At 38.9% G+C, this 13,847-nt stretch overlaps 1 protein-coding gene across 2 annotated transcripts in view; it reads right to left on the bottom strand.

Annotated features, from left to right (window-relative positions):
* Positions 1-13,847, bottom strand: part of KEA3 (K+ efflux antiporter 3) — a 365,310-nt gene that overhangs the window by 243,976 nt on the left and 107,487 nt on the right. For both annotated transcript variants that reach the window (XM_089415486.1, XM_089415490.1), the window contains exon 4: positions 13,120-13,200. In XM_089415486.1, the coding sequence (XP_089271612.1) occupies positions 13,120-13,200 (81 nt within the window). The remainder of the gene's footprint in view (positions 1-13,119; positions 13,201-13,847) is intronic.

Consider the following 13,847-nt stretch of genomic DNA (forward strand, 5'->3'; position numbering starts at 1 on the left):
AGTGTGTTTAGTTTTTGTAGCACCGGATGGTGTTCTAATCTCTAAACTTTGTGGAGAGGCAAAAACACAGGTGTTCTCCAAAACTCAAGAATCATTTTTGGAAATTGTTAGCACTTCGTAAATTTCCCTACGTTGAGGAGAGAAATTCTAGAGGTAACAACAAACCACTTAGAAGTTGAAATCTAGCCCTTCCAACTTCAGAGAGGGCTCTCTCTTGCTACTTAATCACTAAAGACTGGTTTTAATGAAGAATGATGGCTAGATCTTTGGCAAATAACAGAGTTTATAGTGTTAGAATTTCTGACACGAAACTCTACTGCAGTAACTGATTTATTTCACCTACTTATTTCTCACAATAAGTTGTTTACAAAAACCATTAAGCTAACATTAAAAAAATTATACTACAGTTGTCACATAATAGCATAGAGAAAAATAACAGTGATATTAATATACAAGCACAAGAATCAATCACATCAACGCAGTTATTTTTGGACAACTACCACTAGAAAAACCCAATGCGGGAAAACTAGTGCAGCAGATGAGGGTTTATTTATCATTCTTCAGCAACATTCTCTTTAGAAGGAATAATTTTGCAATACATAGAGAACCTTCAAGAAAACACCTCAGATAATTTTCCTCCTCAGCTAGGCGAAATTCTGACACCACAGAGACCCTTTATCCTGCACTATATCACCCCTGCATCATTTGCGTGAGGACTGCGTCATCTGCGTGAGGGCTGCGTGTGATCTCGTCCCTGCCTGCATTGTCTCTCAGAGCTCTCCCTCTACGCTATCTCTCTAAGGCACAGCGCCACCTCCTCGATCTCTGACTGATGTTGAAACCCTCCTCTTCCTTCACCCTACAACTCTCCCTCTGAAATCGAACTCCTTCTCCTTGAGAATCGATTTCCCTCGAGTTACTGAGTATTTGCCCAGTGTGTCTCAAAATGACTCTCAAGTCTTCTCTTATAATTTTCCAGTTGATGAATCAACGACCGAGATTAAGTCTTTAATCAACAGCTAAGATTAAAACAGATGTGATCCTCATCTCTTAGAAGCTTCTCACCCGTATCTTTATTAATACCCATTAATATTTTTATTTTCCTAAGTTTAGACTTAGGAACCCATTAAAAATATAAATTATTTTAATAACTCCTTATTCGAGTGGAATTTCTCCAAACAATTTCTATGTCTTGGAGATCTCATGTGTTCTAGCCCTCCACAAAATTTTGGAGCTAGAGCAAACCCGATGCTACCCAAAATCAACACTCCTTCTTAGCGAGGAATGTGCTCTAGCAATACTTCCTAATAGAAGCATCACACTGATCCACAACATCAGTCCTCCGCATTGTTGATGCTTGGCCTACTACCCCTCACCTACTGCATTGTTGCAACCTGTATTGTTGCCCATGACACTGCAACTATCACTGCTACATCTGTATTGCAACTCTCTCTAAATGTGTTACATCATGCTGCCCATAGCACTTCCACTGCTAACTTTTGCATTGCAACTCCTTATACTATCCGCTTCTGCTACTATAACGGATTCTTCACCATCCTCATCTTCTCCCTAAAATAAACAAACTTTGTTCTTCCTAGAGCCTTGGTGAGGATGTTTGCCACTTGTTCTTCTGTTGGGGTGTACCTCAACTATATTGTCCCTCGTTGGACACAATCTCTAACGAAGTGTCATCTGATATCAATGTGCTTTGACCGATCATGAAAGACTGGATTCTCAGAGAGCTTGATGCAACTCTAATTATCACACAAAATATTGGTCGCTTTCATCTTTCTCCTTAATAGATTCACAAGAAATTTCCTAAGCCATATGGCTTCGCACGACGCTGTGCTAGTTGCCATATATTCAGCTTTAGCTAAACTCAGCTACATATTTTTGTTTCCTACTACACCAGGAGGTCATTCCTGATCCAATATTGATATAATACCGAGTGGTACTTTTTCGAACTACTGAACTTCTAGCCCAATCTGCGTCAATGAACCCACTCAGCCTGATGTCATTGCCTTGGTTGTACATTAGGCCATGCTCGATTATTCCTCGTATATATCTGAGAACATGCTTGGTTGCTACCCAGTGCAACCTCTTTGGTTCCACAGCGTAGCAAATGTCTGCCTTGGTATTGACCAGATACATCAGGGACCCTATGAGCTACCCATACAAGGTGGGATCGACTTCTTTATCTTCAAATGCATCAATCTTCTTCTAGTTGGTGATCATTGGAGTAGCCATAGGTCTACAGTCTTGCATTCTGATCCTTTTCAAAATATCTGTAGCGTATCTCCCTTGTCCAAGGAAAATTTCACCCTTCTGTTGCCAAACTTCCAACCCCAGAAAATGTTGAATTTTCTAAGTCTATCCGTTAGAAAATTAATCTGTATTCTGCTGGTTTATTTCTTCTAATGTAACTTCTGAACAAGTTATTTAAAACATTTAAATACCGAAATAAACACAATACAGTCACAACATCTACAGATCATCAGCTGAAAGAAAACAAAGACACAAGTGACACCGTTATTTTTGGACAAATGTCCCTGAAAATCCCAATGTGGGAAAATTGGTGCAGCTATTATGAGGGTTTATTATTATGCAGTATTTCTTTGAGTACAACTGGGTGCCTAACCGGCTCACCCGATAGAGAAAAATACACGGCAACAATACCTCTATATTCGGAAACAGGTATTCAGAAAACCTGTCCCACAAAACCCTCTCCGGCGACTCTGAAGCTCAGCGCTGGCCCTTCTGGCCTCTGCATCAACCCTAGGACCCTCTGCGTCAGCCCTCTAAGGCACTGCGCAGCCTCTAGGACCCTTTGCGTCACTCCAGCAGCCTCTACATGGATGATGCAGTCCCTCTGGCCTCTGCGTTGTCTCTGTTGGGCTCTACGTGGCCTGAACTGGCTGTTGTTCTCACTCTCTCTGCTTATGCGCTGGTCTCTCAGTACCATCTCTGCCTCTCTGTCTAGTATTCATTGCCCCTCATTGTTGATCACTGATTCACTTTTTCTTAGCAACCCCGCTCTAGCAAAATGAATGATTGATCACTCTGGTGTGTTCTTCGACTGACCCTCAAGCCTCTTCTTATACTTTTATCGTTGGTCCTTCAACAGCCGAGATTAAATCTCTAATCAACGGCTAAGATTAGATTTGGCTTGATCCATGACTTTGGAACCTTCTAACCCAGTTTTATATTAATAACTATTAATATTTTATTTTTCCTAAGTTTAGACTTAGGAACTCCATTAAAAATATTAATCATTTTAATATCTCCCAAACCGGGTACAGTCTGTCCAAACCATTTCTGAGTCTTGGAGATCTCATGTGCTTTAGCCTCTCCACCAATTTTCATGGCTAGAGCACATCTGATGCTACCCCAAATCAACAAGAAATAATGCATCTGTCCCAAATCCTTCATGTTGGATTTTGTGGCTAGATTCTCCTTGCAGTCTTTGATGAGCATGGATGAGCCTGTCAAAAAAAGATCATCCACATATAACACCAAGATTAGAGGCTCATTCTCTACAACAAGATAGTAGAGATTAGGATCCACATCACTCTTGACGAATCCATCTTCTGCAAGTAGCCATCAATTAGACCGTACCATGCTCTAGGTGCCTGTTTAAGCCCATACAAGACTTTTTTCAACCTGCTTACATGAGATTTCTTCTCATGTGTCTCAAAACCCTTTGGTTGTTCAATGTATACCTCTTCTTCTATCACCCTGTTCAAGAACGTCATCTTGACATCCATCTGGTGAATCTCCCACCCCATCTGGGCTGTAAGGGATATCACGGATCTAATAGAAGTATACCTGGCTACTGGGGCGAAGGTTTCTTCGTAATCTATCCCTTCCTTCTGAGCATACCCCTTAGCCACAAACCTGGATTTGTATTTCTCCAGACTGCCATCTGTAGCGTATTGACTTTTTAGAGCCATCTCGAACCTACCACTGACCTGTCCTGAGGCCTAGGTACCACTTCCCAGACATCATTGACCATTATGAAACTGTATTCCTCCACCATAGCATCTAGCCATACTTGATGTTTAACAACCTCCTGAAAACTAGAGGGTTCTCCAACCTGAGCCACCAAGGCTTGGTATCTGTCTGGCTGTCTACGCTCCCTTTTCTCGTTCCTGGGTGCACTGACGAAATTCTCTGCATCTCGTAGTATTTGTCGAAATTCCTGACTCGTTCTACCACTGGTATTGGGTATATCTATTTGCTCCTCCTCTTCTTGAAACTCCACCTGTAGGAATTTACAGGGTAATTTCCTGAGATAGAACACCAAAGGACACCGCTCAAAAACAAATCACAAATCAATACACCAGTATTCTTGATGTGGTTAAAACCCTCAAAGAGGGAAACAGTCCACGGCCTGAGCCAACACGGCCACTTCAGGCAATTTATTAATAAAAGAAATAAAATTTACATAAGCTTCTCTCGTGAACAATTACCCTACAAATGACCCTCCATGCTCTTTAAATAGAGATCATAGACCAATCGGGTGTTAAGCCACGAATCAAGTGTCGGTAATACCGAGGAGAAAATGAACCGTCGGATCACTTCATGTCTAGAAGATATCGTGACCGTCGGATTGTAAGTTACAAATGTACATAGTAAAGAAACACACTTTACCTAACTCTACACTAGACCAAGTTATATTTAACTATTTCCTATGTGTCGGAATATCCTAACATCTCCCCTTAAGAACAACTTGGGATAGGATTGAAGGATGTACAAATATGACACAATAGGAGAAGGAAGGAGGCATTAGAGCATATCCCCCCTTAGTGACAACTTCCTGAACTTCAACCATAAATCGAAGTTTAGTAAACTTCGCCTCTGTGAGAGCCTTTGCAAAGATGTCTGCAACTTGATCATCGGTTGAACAATATTGCACTTCAAGAACATGGTCATGAATGAGCTTTCTGATGAAGTGCATGTGTAGTTCAATGTGTTTGTTGCACTGATGTTGGACTGGATCTTTGCATATTTGAATGGCACTTTGCACCAAAGTGTAGTCGGAGGCTGCTGCTGAAAGCCAAACTCTAACAGGATCTGACGAAGCCATAGGGCTTCCTTACTAGCTTCTACGACGCCACAATACTCTATTTCTTGCAAGCCCATGTAATAGGTCCAGAACCAAGAGTGAAGACATAACCTGCAGTAGAATTTCGATCATCAGGGTCACCAGCCCAATCGGAATAAGTGAAACCAACCAATAGAGGAGATGCTTCTGCACTGTAATGAATCCCAAATGGAACTGTACCTCGAACATAACGAAGTATTCTTTTAGCTTCTTTCCAATGACTTTCATGTGGGTTTTGCATAAACCGAGCAATAAGGCCAACAACAAAGGAAAGTTCAGGACAAGTATGGGTCAGATACAAAAGTTTTCCTACAAGTTGACAGTATAAGGTAGCATCAACTTCAGGGGAAGTACAAGTGACTGAAAGTTTGACTCCAGACTGAAAGGGAGAAGGGTCTGGCTTACAGTCTTCCATGTGAAAGTGGCGTAGAAGATCATAGGCATACTTGGACTGGGAAAGGGAAATACCTTCCTTGGATTGCAAGACTTGAAGACCAAGAAAATAATGCAAGTGTCCTAAGTTTGTCATTTCAAATTTCTTTTTAAGGTTGGACTTCACACGGTTTATAAGGTTTGGATCACTACCAGTAAGGATAAGATCATCAACATAAAGAACAAGAATGATAAGAGACTTGCCCATTTTCTTGGTGTAGACAGTGTTGTCAGAATGACACCTAGAAAAGCCAATATCTAAAAGAAAGCTATCCATTTTGGCATACCAAGCTCAAGGGGCTTGCTTGAGACCATAAAGGGATTTCTTAAGCCGACATACAAGGCTGGAGTCTGTTTGTATAAAGCCAAGAGGTTGTTCCATATAGATTTCTTCATGCAAGTCCCCATGTAAGAAGGCAGATTTAACATCCATCTGATGGACTTCCCATTTGAAAGAAGCAGCAAGGGAAAGAACAAGGCGGATAGAGTTCATTTTGGCAACAGGGGAGAAGGTTTCAGTATAGTCAATGCCTTCAACTTCTGAAAAGCCCTTAGCAACAAGATGAGCTTCATGTTTATCAACTTTTCCATCTGGTCGAAACTTGGTTCTATAAACCCATTTACAGCTAACAAATTTTCTTCCCTTTGGAAGAGGAACAAGATCCCATGTATCATTTGCAAATAATGAACGATATTCTTCATTCATAGTTGTGTCCCAATTTGCATGGCCTGAAGCTTCTGCAAAGGTGTCAGGATCATAATTCGTTGAAGCTTGAGCCAATAAAGAAGAGGCTCTATCAAACTGAGAATGTGTACGTCGCTAATCTGAAGGATCACCTACAAGAGTACCTGTTGCATCCCGAGTAGCACGGATCCATTTTGGAAGTTGAGGGGCTGAAGGAGGATCCTGAGAAGGTGGGGAGGATTTTCATCCTCGATGTCATCATCTGAAGAAGAAATATTTTCACAAGTAAAATGGATAGAGAGAGGTGGCACATCCGCCGAACTAGGCTCGTAGGCCGATATATTTTCAGCAAACTTTACATCTCTACTAATGATAACATTTTTGGACTTAAGTGGAATAAGTTTATATCCTTTGACATCTTCAGAATATCCAACAAAAATACATTTTTCACTCTTACGTTCTAAAGCTTTATGTTTCTCATCTGGAATATGGGTCCATGCTTCGATTCCAAAAACACAATAGTGACTTACATATGGTTTAATTGACCTCCATGCTTCTTCTAGAGTGATATTCTTTAAAACCTTAGTAGGAGTGCGATTTACTATGTAATTTGCACAGTTAATTGCTTCTTCCCAAAAATTAAGACTAAGTCCTTTAGATTGAAGCATACAATTAGCCATTTCCTTTAAGGTGTGATTCTTCCTTTCAGCTACACCATTTTGTTGTGGAGTATATGGAACAGTATGTTGCATTTGAATTCCATGCTCGGTGCAAAAGTTGATGAATTTGTTGTTAACATATTCTCCGCCATTATCAGATCTTAGCTTAAGAATTTGATGTCCAAATTGTTTCTCAACAAAGGCCTTCAATACTTCACTCTTGATTTTTAAGAAGTATACCCAAGTTCATTTGGAGAAATCATCAATGAACGTTAAGAAATACTTGTAGCCAGAGAATGAAACAACTAGAAGTGGACCACATAAATCACTATGCACAAACTATAAAGGGGCTGAGGCGTGCCAAGAGGCACGTTTTTCAAAACTATCCTGATGATGTTTTCTGAGTACACATCTGGAACAAACACCATCTCTGCAAGATACCATAGGAAGACCTGTCACCATATTTTCTTTACATAGATTTTGAAGGGAGCGATAGTTTAAGTGACCAAATCGCTCATGCCAAAGTTTGCTCACTTCATCATTATGAGCAACAAATATTGAGGGAAGAGTTGATAACCCAAAGTTGTTAAAGTTATACAACCTTGTAGAATCATCAGCAATGCCAATAGCTAAAATCTGTCTAGGATCTCTTAGGTACTTAATTACAACATCATGAGGTGAGAATTCAACAATTTTACCTTCACCTGAATGAGTTATCTGATATACAGATAGAAGGTTGCAGGATAAGGTTGGAACACATAATACATCATTAAATTGACCATTGTCTAGATGAACAGTTCCAGTCCCTACAACACTAAGAGATCTATCATCACCAATATATATATATATTTGGTGTTACAATCATTTAAAGAAGAAAACATGGTTTTCTTTTTGGCCATGTGATAAGAAGCTCCAGAATCAATGAGCCACTCATGAGAATGAGAAGAAGAAGATACATTTAGTGTATAATCAGACCAAGATGCTTGACAACCACATGCAGAAAGTGTTATTCCTGAAGATGAAGTTGAAGTTGAAGAGTGCTCCAAATGGATGTTATGCGTCTTCATTGCTGCTTCCAAGGCTTTCATCTTCTTAAAGCATTTGGATTCTAAGTGGCCATCTCGATTACAAAAGTGGCAATGTCTATCAGTCTTCTTCCCTTTGTTTTTATTTGCCTTATCATTTTGTTGAAATGATTTTTCATTTTGAGACTGAAATTGATTAGGACCCTTGTTTGGTTTAGGACCATTCTTTTTAGCAGTGTTGAAAATATCGGTATCGGCAAAATATCGGCAATGGTCCGGAAAATATCTTATCGGCAATATCGGCAAAAATATCGGCAAAATATCGGCAAATATCGGCAAGCATAAAAAATAATTTTTTCAAATTTTTAAATATAGCCGATATTTTCAAAATATCGCGATATTTTGCCGATATTTTCCGATATTTGCCGATATTTTCTCGGCGATATATCGTTTTGCCAAAAATATCGCGATATTTACGAATATCGCCGATATATCGCCGATATTATCGACAATGCTTTTTAGGATACTGCTTTTTAGGATTCTTTGAATTTGATTGTTGTTGGGCGGCTAAGGCTTTCTTAAAAGAGTTTCCAAGATTAAGAAGACTAAGATGTAAGAGTTTTTCTTGTTCTCTTATTAAAGAATCACAAAAGGCATCAAAAGAGGGGGGCTTGTAGTCTTGTCCTTGAGAAATAAAGGCTTCTCTAGTAGAATGGAAGGTGGAAACAAACACAGAGTAGATTGGTCCCAACTTACTAAGAATGGAATAGATAAGGCTACCATCTTCTTTCTTAACCTTAACACCTTCCAAGAGAAGTCTAAGGGTCTTGAACTTGGACAAAAATTCTTCAATGGAAGAAAAGTTATTGGGGTCCAACATAAGCAACTCACTTTCGAGTTGATGGGCTCTAATTTCATTTTTAATTCCAAAAACTTTAGTGAGTTGTTTCATTGCTTCATTAGGGGTATCAAGTTCTGCGATATGGAATCTAAGGTCTGGAGAAATAAGCATCCCTATCAACCCACGTGCTTTGATATTGCCTATTTTCCCCTTTGGCTACCTTATCTTCATTTTTAGGTTTAGTTTCTTGGCCTGAGGCTATTCTGTAAAGACCTTTACTTCTAAGTAAATCCACAATGTAGGACCACCATTGGAAATAGTTGGTGTTGTCAAGAATAACTTGGCATGGACTTTCCATTTTAACAGAAATTGAAGTTGTAGATGTTGAAACTAAGTGTTCCAATGGAAAGATATCGAAAAATTAGGCTGATTAAAAAAAACGGCTCTGAAAATGGCTTCTAGATAAAGAAGTTATGGCTTTTTGAAGAAAAGTTGTTGAAGATGCCGACGAAGTGCGTGAATGTGCGGAAGTGAATGATAATGTTATATTTTAAAAACAAATCCCCCTCTTTCCAAACTTAATCTAATTAGCTCACTTTAAAAAAAGATTTTATGTGACCCACTTTTATAAATAAGTGAAAGTCACTTTTACAATGGTACTTTATGAGCTACTCACTAAATTGTAACTTAAATAAAAGATAAAGAGACTTTAGAATTATAAGTGACTCACTTTTTATAATGGGTGAGAACACTTTTACATAAAGTAACTTTAAAACATAAGTTATATGTGCTTTTTGAAAAAGTAACTCAACAAAAGAAAGGCTTGAACCCAAGACCTCTATTCTCATAACGTAACTTTGGACCAAGTGAGCTAGTTTAAAAGGTCAATAATTTTTGGAAAAGAGGAAGGGGTTTTTTTTTAGAGTCATTGAAGCTTTGGAGTGCGTGCTTACATGAAAAAACTCTTTTTCTCTACAAAACAAAAAACCACACAACCCAACACAGACATACAAAAAAAACCAAACCTTATGGCTTGAAGTTACCTTTCGCCAAAACCTAAATATTTTCCTCAATGTTTCTGATTTTCCGAGATCACACTAAGGCGCGGCGGAAAAGAGCGTATGCACAAGAAAAATCCTTCCTTTCTGTTTCTGATTTGCCCAGATCGCACAGAGTTGCAGGGCAAAGAGCATACGCAGAAATGAAAGGTATAGATTCGGTAATAAAAAAAACAGAGAGCTAAATAAACCGAAATAAACAAAGAGATGAATAACTAAAACTACAAATAAAGATTGTATACCTCCAGATCTTAAAAATGACGTAGCTAGGGCTACCGAAAACCTTTTCGCGTCAAACGAAAGGGGTTCCTCACTGGAGCAGATGCTCCTAACACAATGGCGCAATCCTCTCTGCCCGAAATCCGTCAGAAACAATAGATCTAGGACACGACAGTCGGATGCAGTTCTACCGCTTCGGATTTGGATCACCAATGGATGCGGCCCTCAAATAGCTCTGATACCATGTAGGAATTTACAGGGTAAGTTCCTGAGATAGGACACCAAATGACACCGGTCACAAACAAATCACAGATCAATACACCCGTATTCTTGACGTGGTTAAAACCCTCAAAGAAGGAAACAGTCCACGGCATGAGCCAACGCGGCCACTTCGGGCAATTTATTAATAAAAGAAATAAAATTTACATAAGCTTCTCTCATGAACGGTTACCCTACAAATGATCCTCCATGCTTTTTAAATAGAGATCATGGACCAATCAGGTGTTAAGCCACGGATCAAGTGTCGGTAATACCGAGGAGAGAATGAACCGTCGGATCACTTCATTTCTAGAACATATCGTGACCGTCGGATTGTAAGTTACAAATGTACATAGTAAAGAAACACACTTTACCTAACTATACACTAGACCAGGTTATACTTAACTATTTCCTATGTGTCAGAATATCCTAACACCACCTGTTGTAATACCTTTGGAGTTTTGCCTTTAGGAGAAATACTGGTGCTAGTTTGCGCTGGATGAAATGGCTGGACCAACGGATCATCCTTTGACTGCTCTTCCGAAGGCATTTCTCAGGATTTCTTGAAAGCTTTGTCCTCCATGAACTTTACATCCCGTTGAATAACAATCTTCCAATTCCCTGGAAGATAGATTCTATATGCCTTAGCATTCTTGCTATATCTCACAAGATATCCTTTCTCTGCAGTCTGATCCAATTTCTTCCTCTTTTCTTCGGGTACATGGTAGTATGCCAAACTCCCAAATATCCTTAAATGACTCACCTCAAGTTTCTTATCGGTGAAGACACTCTCCGGAGTAATCTTACCTAATGCCCTCTGAGGAGTCCTATTATGGACATACACTGTCGTGTTGCATGCTTCTGCCCATAGAAAGTTGGGCAAATCTTGATCATACAACATCGCCCTGGTTGCTTCCACAATAGTCCTGTTCTTTCTTTCTGCTACTCCATTCTGCTCCAGATTATAGGGGGTTGTCCACTCCCTTCTGATGCCTTCCCTAGCACAAAAATCGGTGAAGTCTTTGTCAACGTACTCTCGACCATTCTCCGAGCACAATATCTTTATCTTCTTTCATGTCAGATCCTCAACTAGAGCCTTGAACTCTTTGAATCGACTAAAAACCTCATCCTTGGTTTTTAGAAAGTAGATCCAAGTCTTTCTGGAAAGGTCATCAATGAAGGTGACAAAGTAATCGACACCACTAAGAGCTTTGTGGACGTGGTTCCGCAGATATGTGAGTGTATCAATCCCAGAAAACTCTTAGCCTTATTGTTGCTTTTGGAAAATGCAGCTTTGGCGTACTTGCCTAGTGCGCATCCTTTGCATACATCATCTCGTTCGATACTCAACTCTGGAACTCCTGATACGGTTTTTCCGAGAATTCTTAGAGCCCCATGGTGTAAGTGTCCCATCTTCTTGTGCCATAGTTCATTCAAATATTTTTTCCCACTACTGCCTATCAGTGCCATTGGAGATTCTAGCAGTAATCTATACAACTTGTTACTTCTGACTCCAATCTGGGCCTTCTTTTTCCAACTCGGGTGTTGGACATATACTTTCTCCTTAATGAAGAAAACATCATAGCCCTTGTTTTGAAGCTGAGATACAGAGAGTAAGTTCATCCCCAATCCCGACACATGCAACGAATTGGTTGCTTGAAGCCGATCCCTACTTCTGTTTGAAATACTATAGTACCTCTTCCTACAAGGGTACATTTTGACTTATTTCCCATGGTGATCTAGAAGTTCATCCTTTCTTCCTAATAATTCAAAAAACATTCTCATATTCCTGTCATGTCCCAGGAAGCTCCACTATCTATATACCAATCCTCAGAGGAGGCAAAACTCGCTAAGCAAGCGACTTCTTCTTCCAATATGGAAGCTAACATAGAATAATCATGATCCATGTTTCTCGTGCTCTCTTCTCCCCTTGGGCTACTTAATTAACATAATAACTGTATTACATCATAAAGTAACTTTATAATAACATTCTTCTTTAAAAAATTCCAGAGTACAAAATATGAGCATTATAAAGCATCTACTTGAAGTCTCTAACAAGGGCAACCTATCATGACCCCTCCATACTGCATTCAGGGGAGCAATCAAATTTTAAATCAGATGTAGCAGCTCCTCATTTTACAGCTAGGATTATTTTTTTAAGATAGATATAGACTCAATGTAGTTAGGGGCTAAGGATGAAATGTTGAACTTTCTTGCCTGTCTAGGAAGAGGATGAAAAGTAGGTTCCTTTTAGCCCACTGATGTAACCCTATTGTTCTGTAATGTAAAATAAGACGGATTTTCTCAATCAAAAAATTAAAGAAAAACAATTGAAAATAAAAATATGAATAAAACTTGATAAAAATGATTGTTAATCATACCAAAGCTCAATGTGCCTTTGCTAAAGGAATCTTTAATAGTTCAGGTAAGACCATGAACTTACCTGAAAAGTGCTAGTTTACTCGGGTCACACCAGGTTCATTGGACATTTCAATATCTTGTATTATAATATAGCAATGTCCTTTTACGTTTTGTAATTCTGTTTAATGCAAATTAATATGGACTGTTTTTCTGCATGTATATTTAATTCATTGACATAAATATGCACTGCTGAAGAACATTTCTGCTATATTCTGAACATAAAGAACATTCCCAATAAAATTCTGTAATTGATTTGAATCAACAGGAAATGGCTTCCACTTGTACAAATTGGTATTGACATGGAATTACAAAACAAAAGCCAATACCCCAATTAAACATTGGAGCACTTAAACCTACTAAATAGATTCACACTGAAGTCCTAAAATACAGATATAAGAAGTTTGAAAGAAGCATAACCTGTGACAAACCCATTCCAAATGCAAACTTGGCTAGTGCTTTTAGTCGTGCAAGGGACAGCTCCAAACCCATTTCAAATAGCTGCATAAGACAGTAACATTTGTTATGTTCAATTATAAACCACTACAGAAGTAATATTTCTTATTGATGAAGTTCTTTAATATTATCGTCACTTGCATTGTAATAAGTCAAGCCAACGAACGTAACATCCTGTTGGATATTTTGTTATATTTTTATATATTTCAAACAGCATGGATATTTAGTTGAGGACCCAACAATCAATGGACACATTTAACTGCAAGAGTGATATTCTTAGCCTTTTCTTAATTTCTGACCCATGGGCCCACCCAAACCTCAAAATAAAATTAAAATTAAAAATACGTTTTCAATATAGGAACATTTCTATACTAAAATCTGCTAAGGAATGTACGGGAAATGTTCCTTGGGCCTTTCCATGCAAGAATGTCCAAGAAATACTTCTCAATGCTTCCATGGTGTTTCCATACCATAGCTGTATACAATACAAGGCTATAGAAGGGAAGCGGTGTTGCTTTAGTTACATAGGACCATGTGTGCACACTCTCTATATTAATACTCAGAATTTGCCACTTAGGAAAACTGTACACAAGAACAGCTTAAGTACACTTATTTTAGTAATACTAAACTCTTGGAAGGAGGACTTAAGTACATTCAACTATGACTCAGTCTAAGATCAAGTAGAGGCGATA

Source organism: Pinus tabuliformis, chromosome 6 (assembly GCF_031772625.1).
Source record: "Pinus tabuliformis cultivar Carrire ecotype Pingquan chromosome 6, CPIR1, whole genome shotgun sequence".
NCBI classification, from domain to species: Eukaryota; Viridiplantae; Streptophyta; class Pinopsida; order Pinales; family Pinaceae; genus Pinus; species Pinus tabuliformis.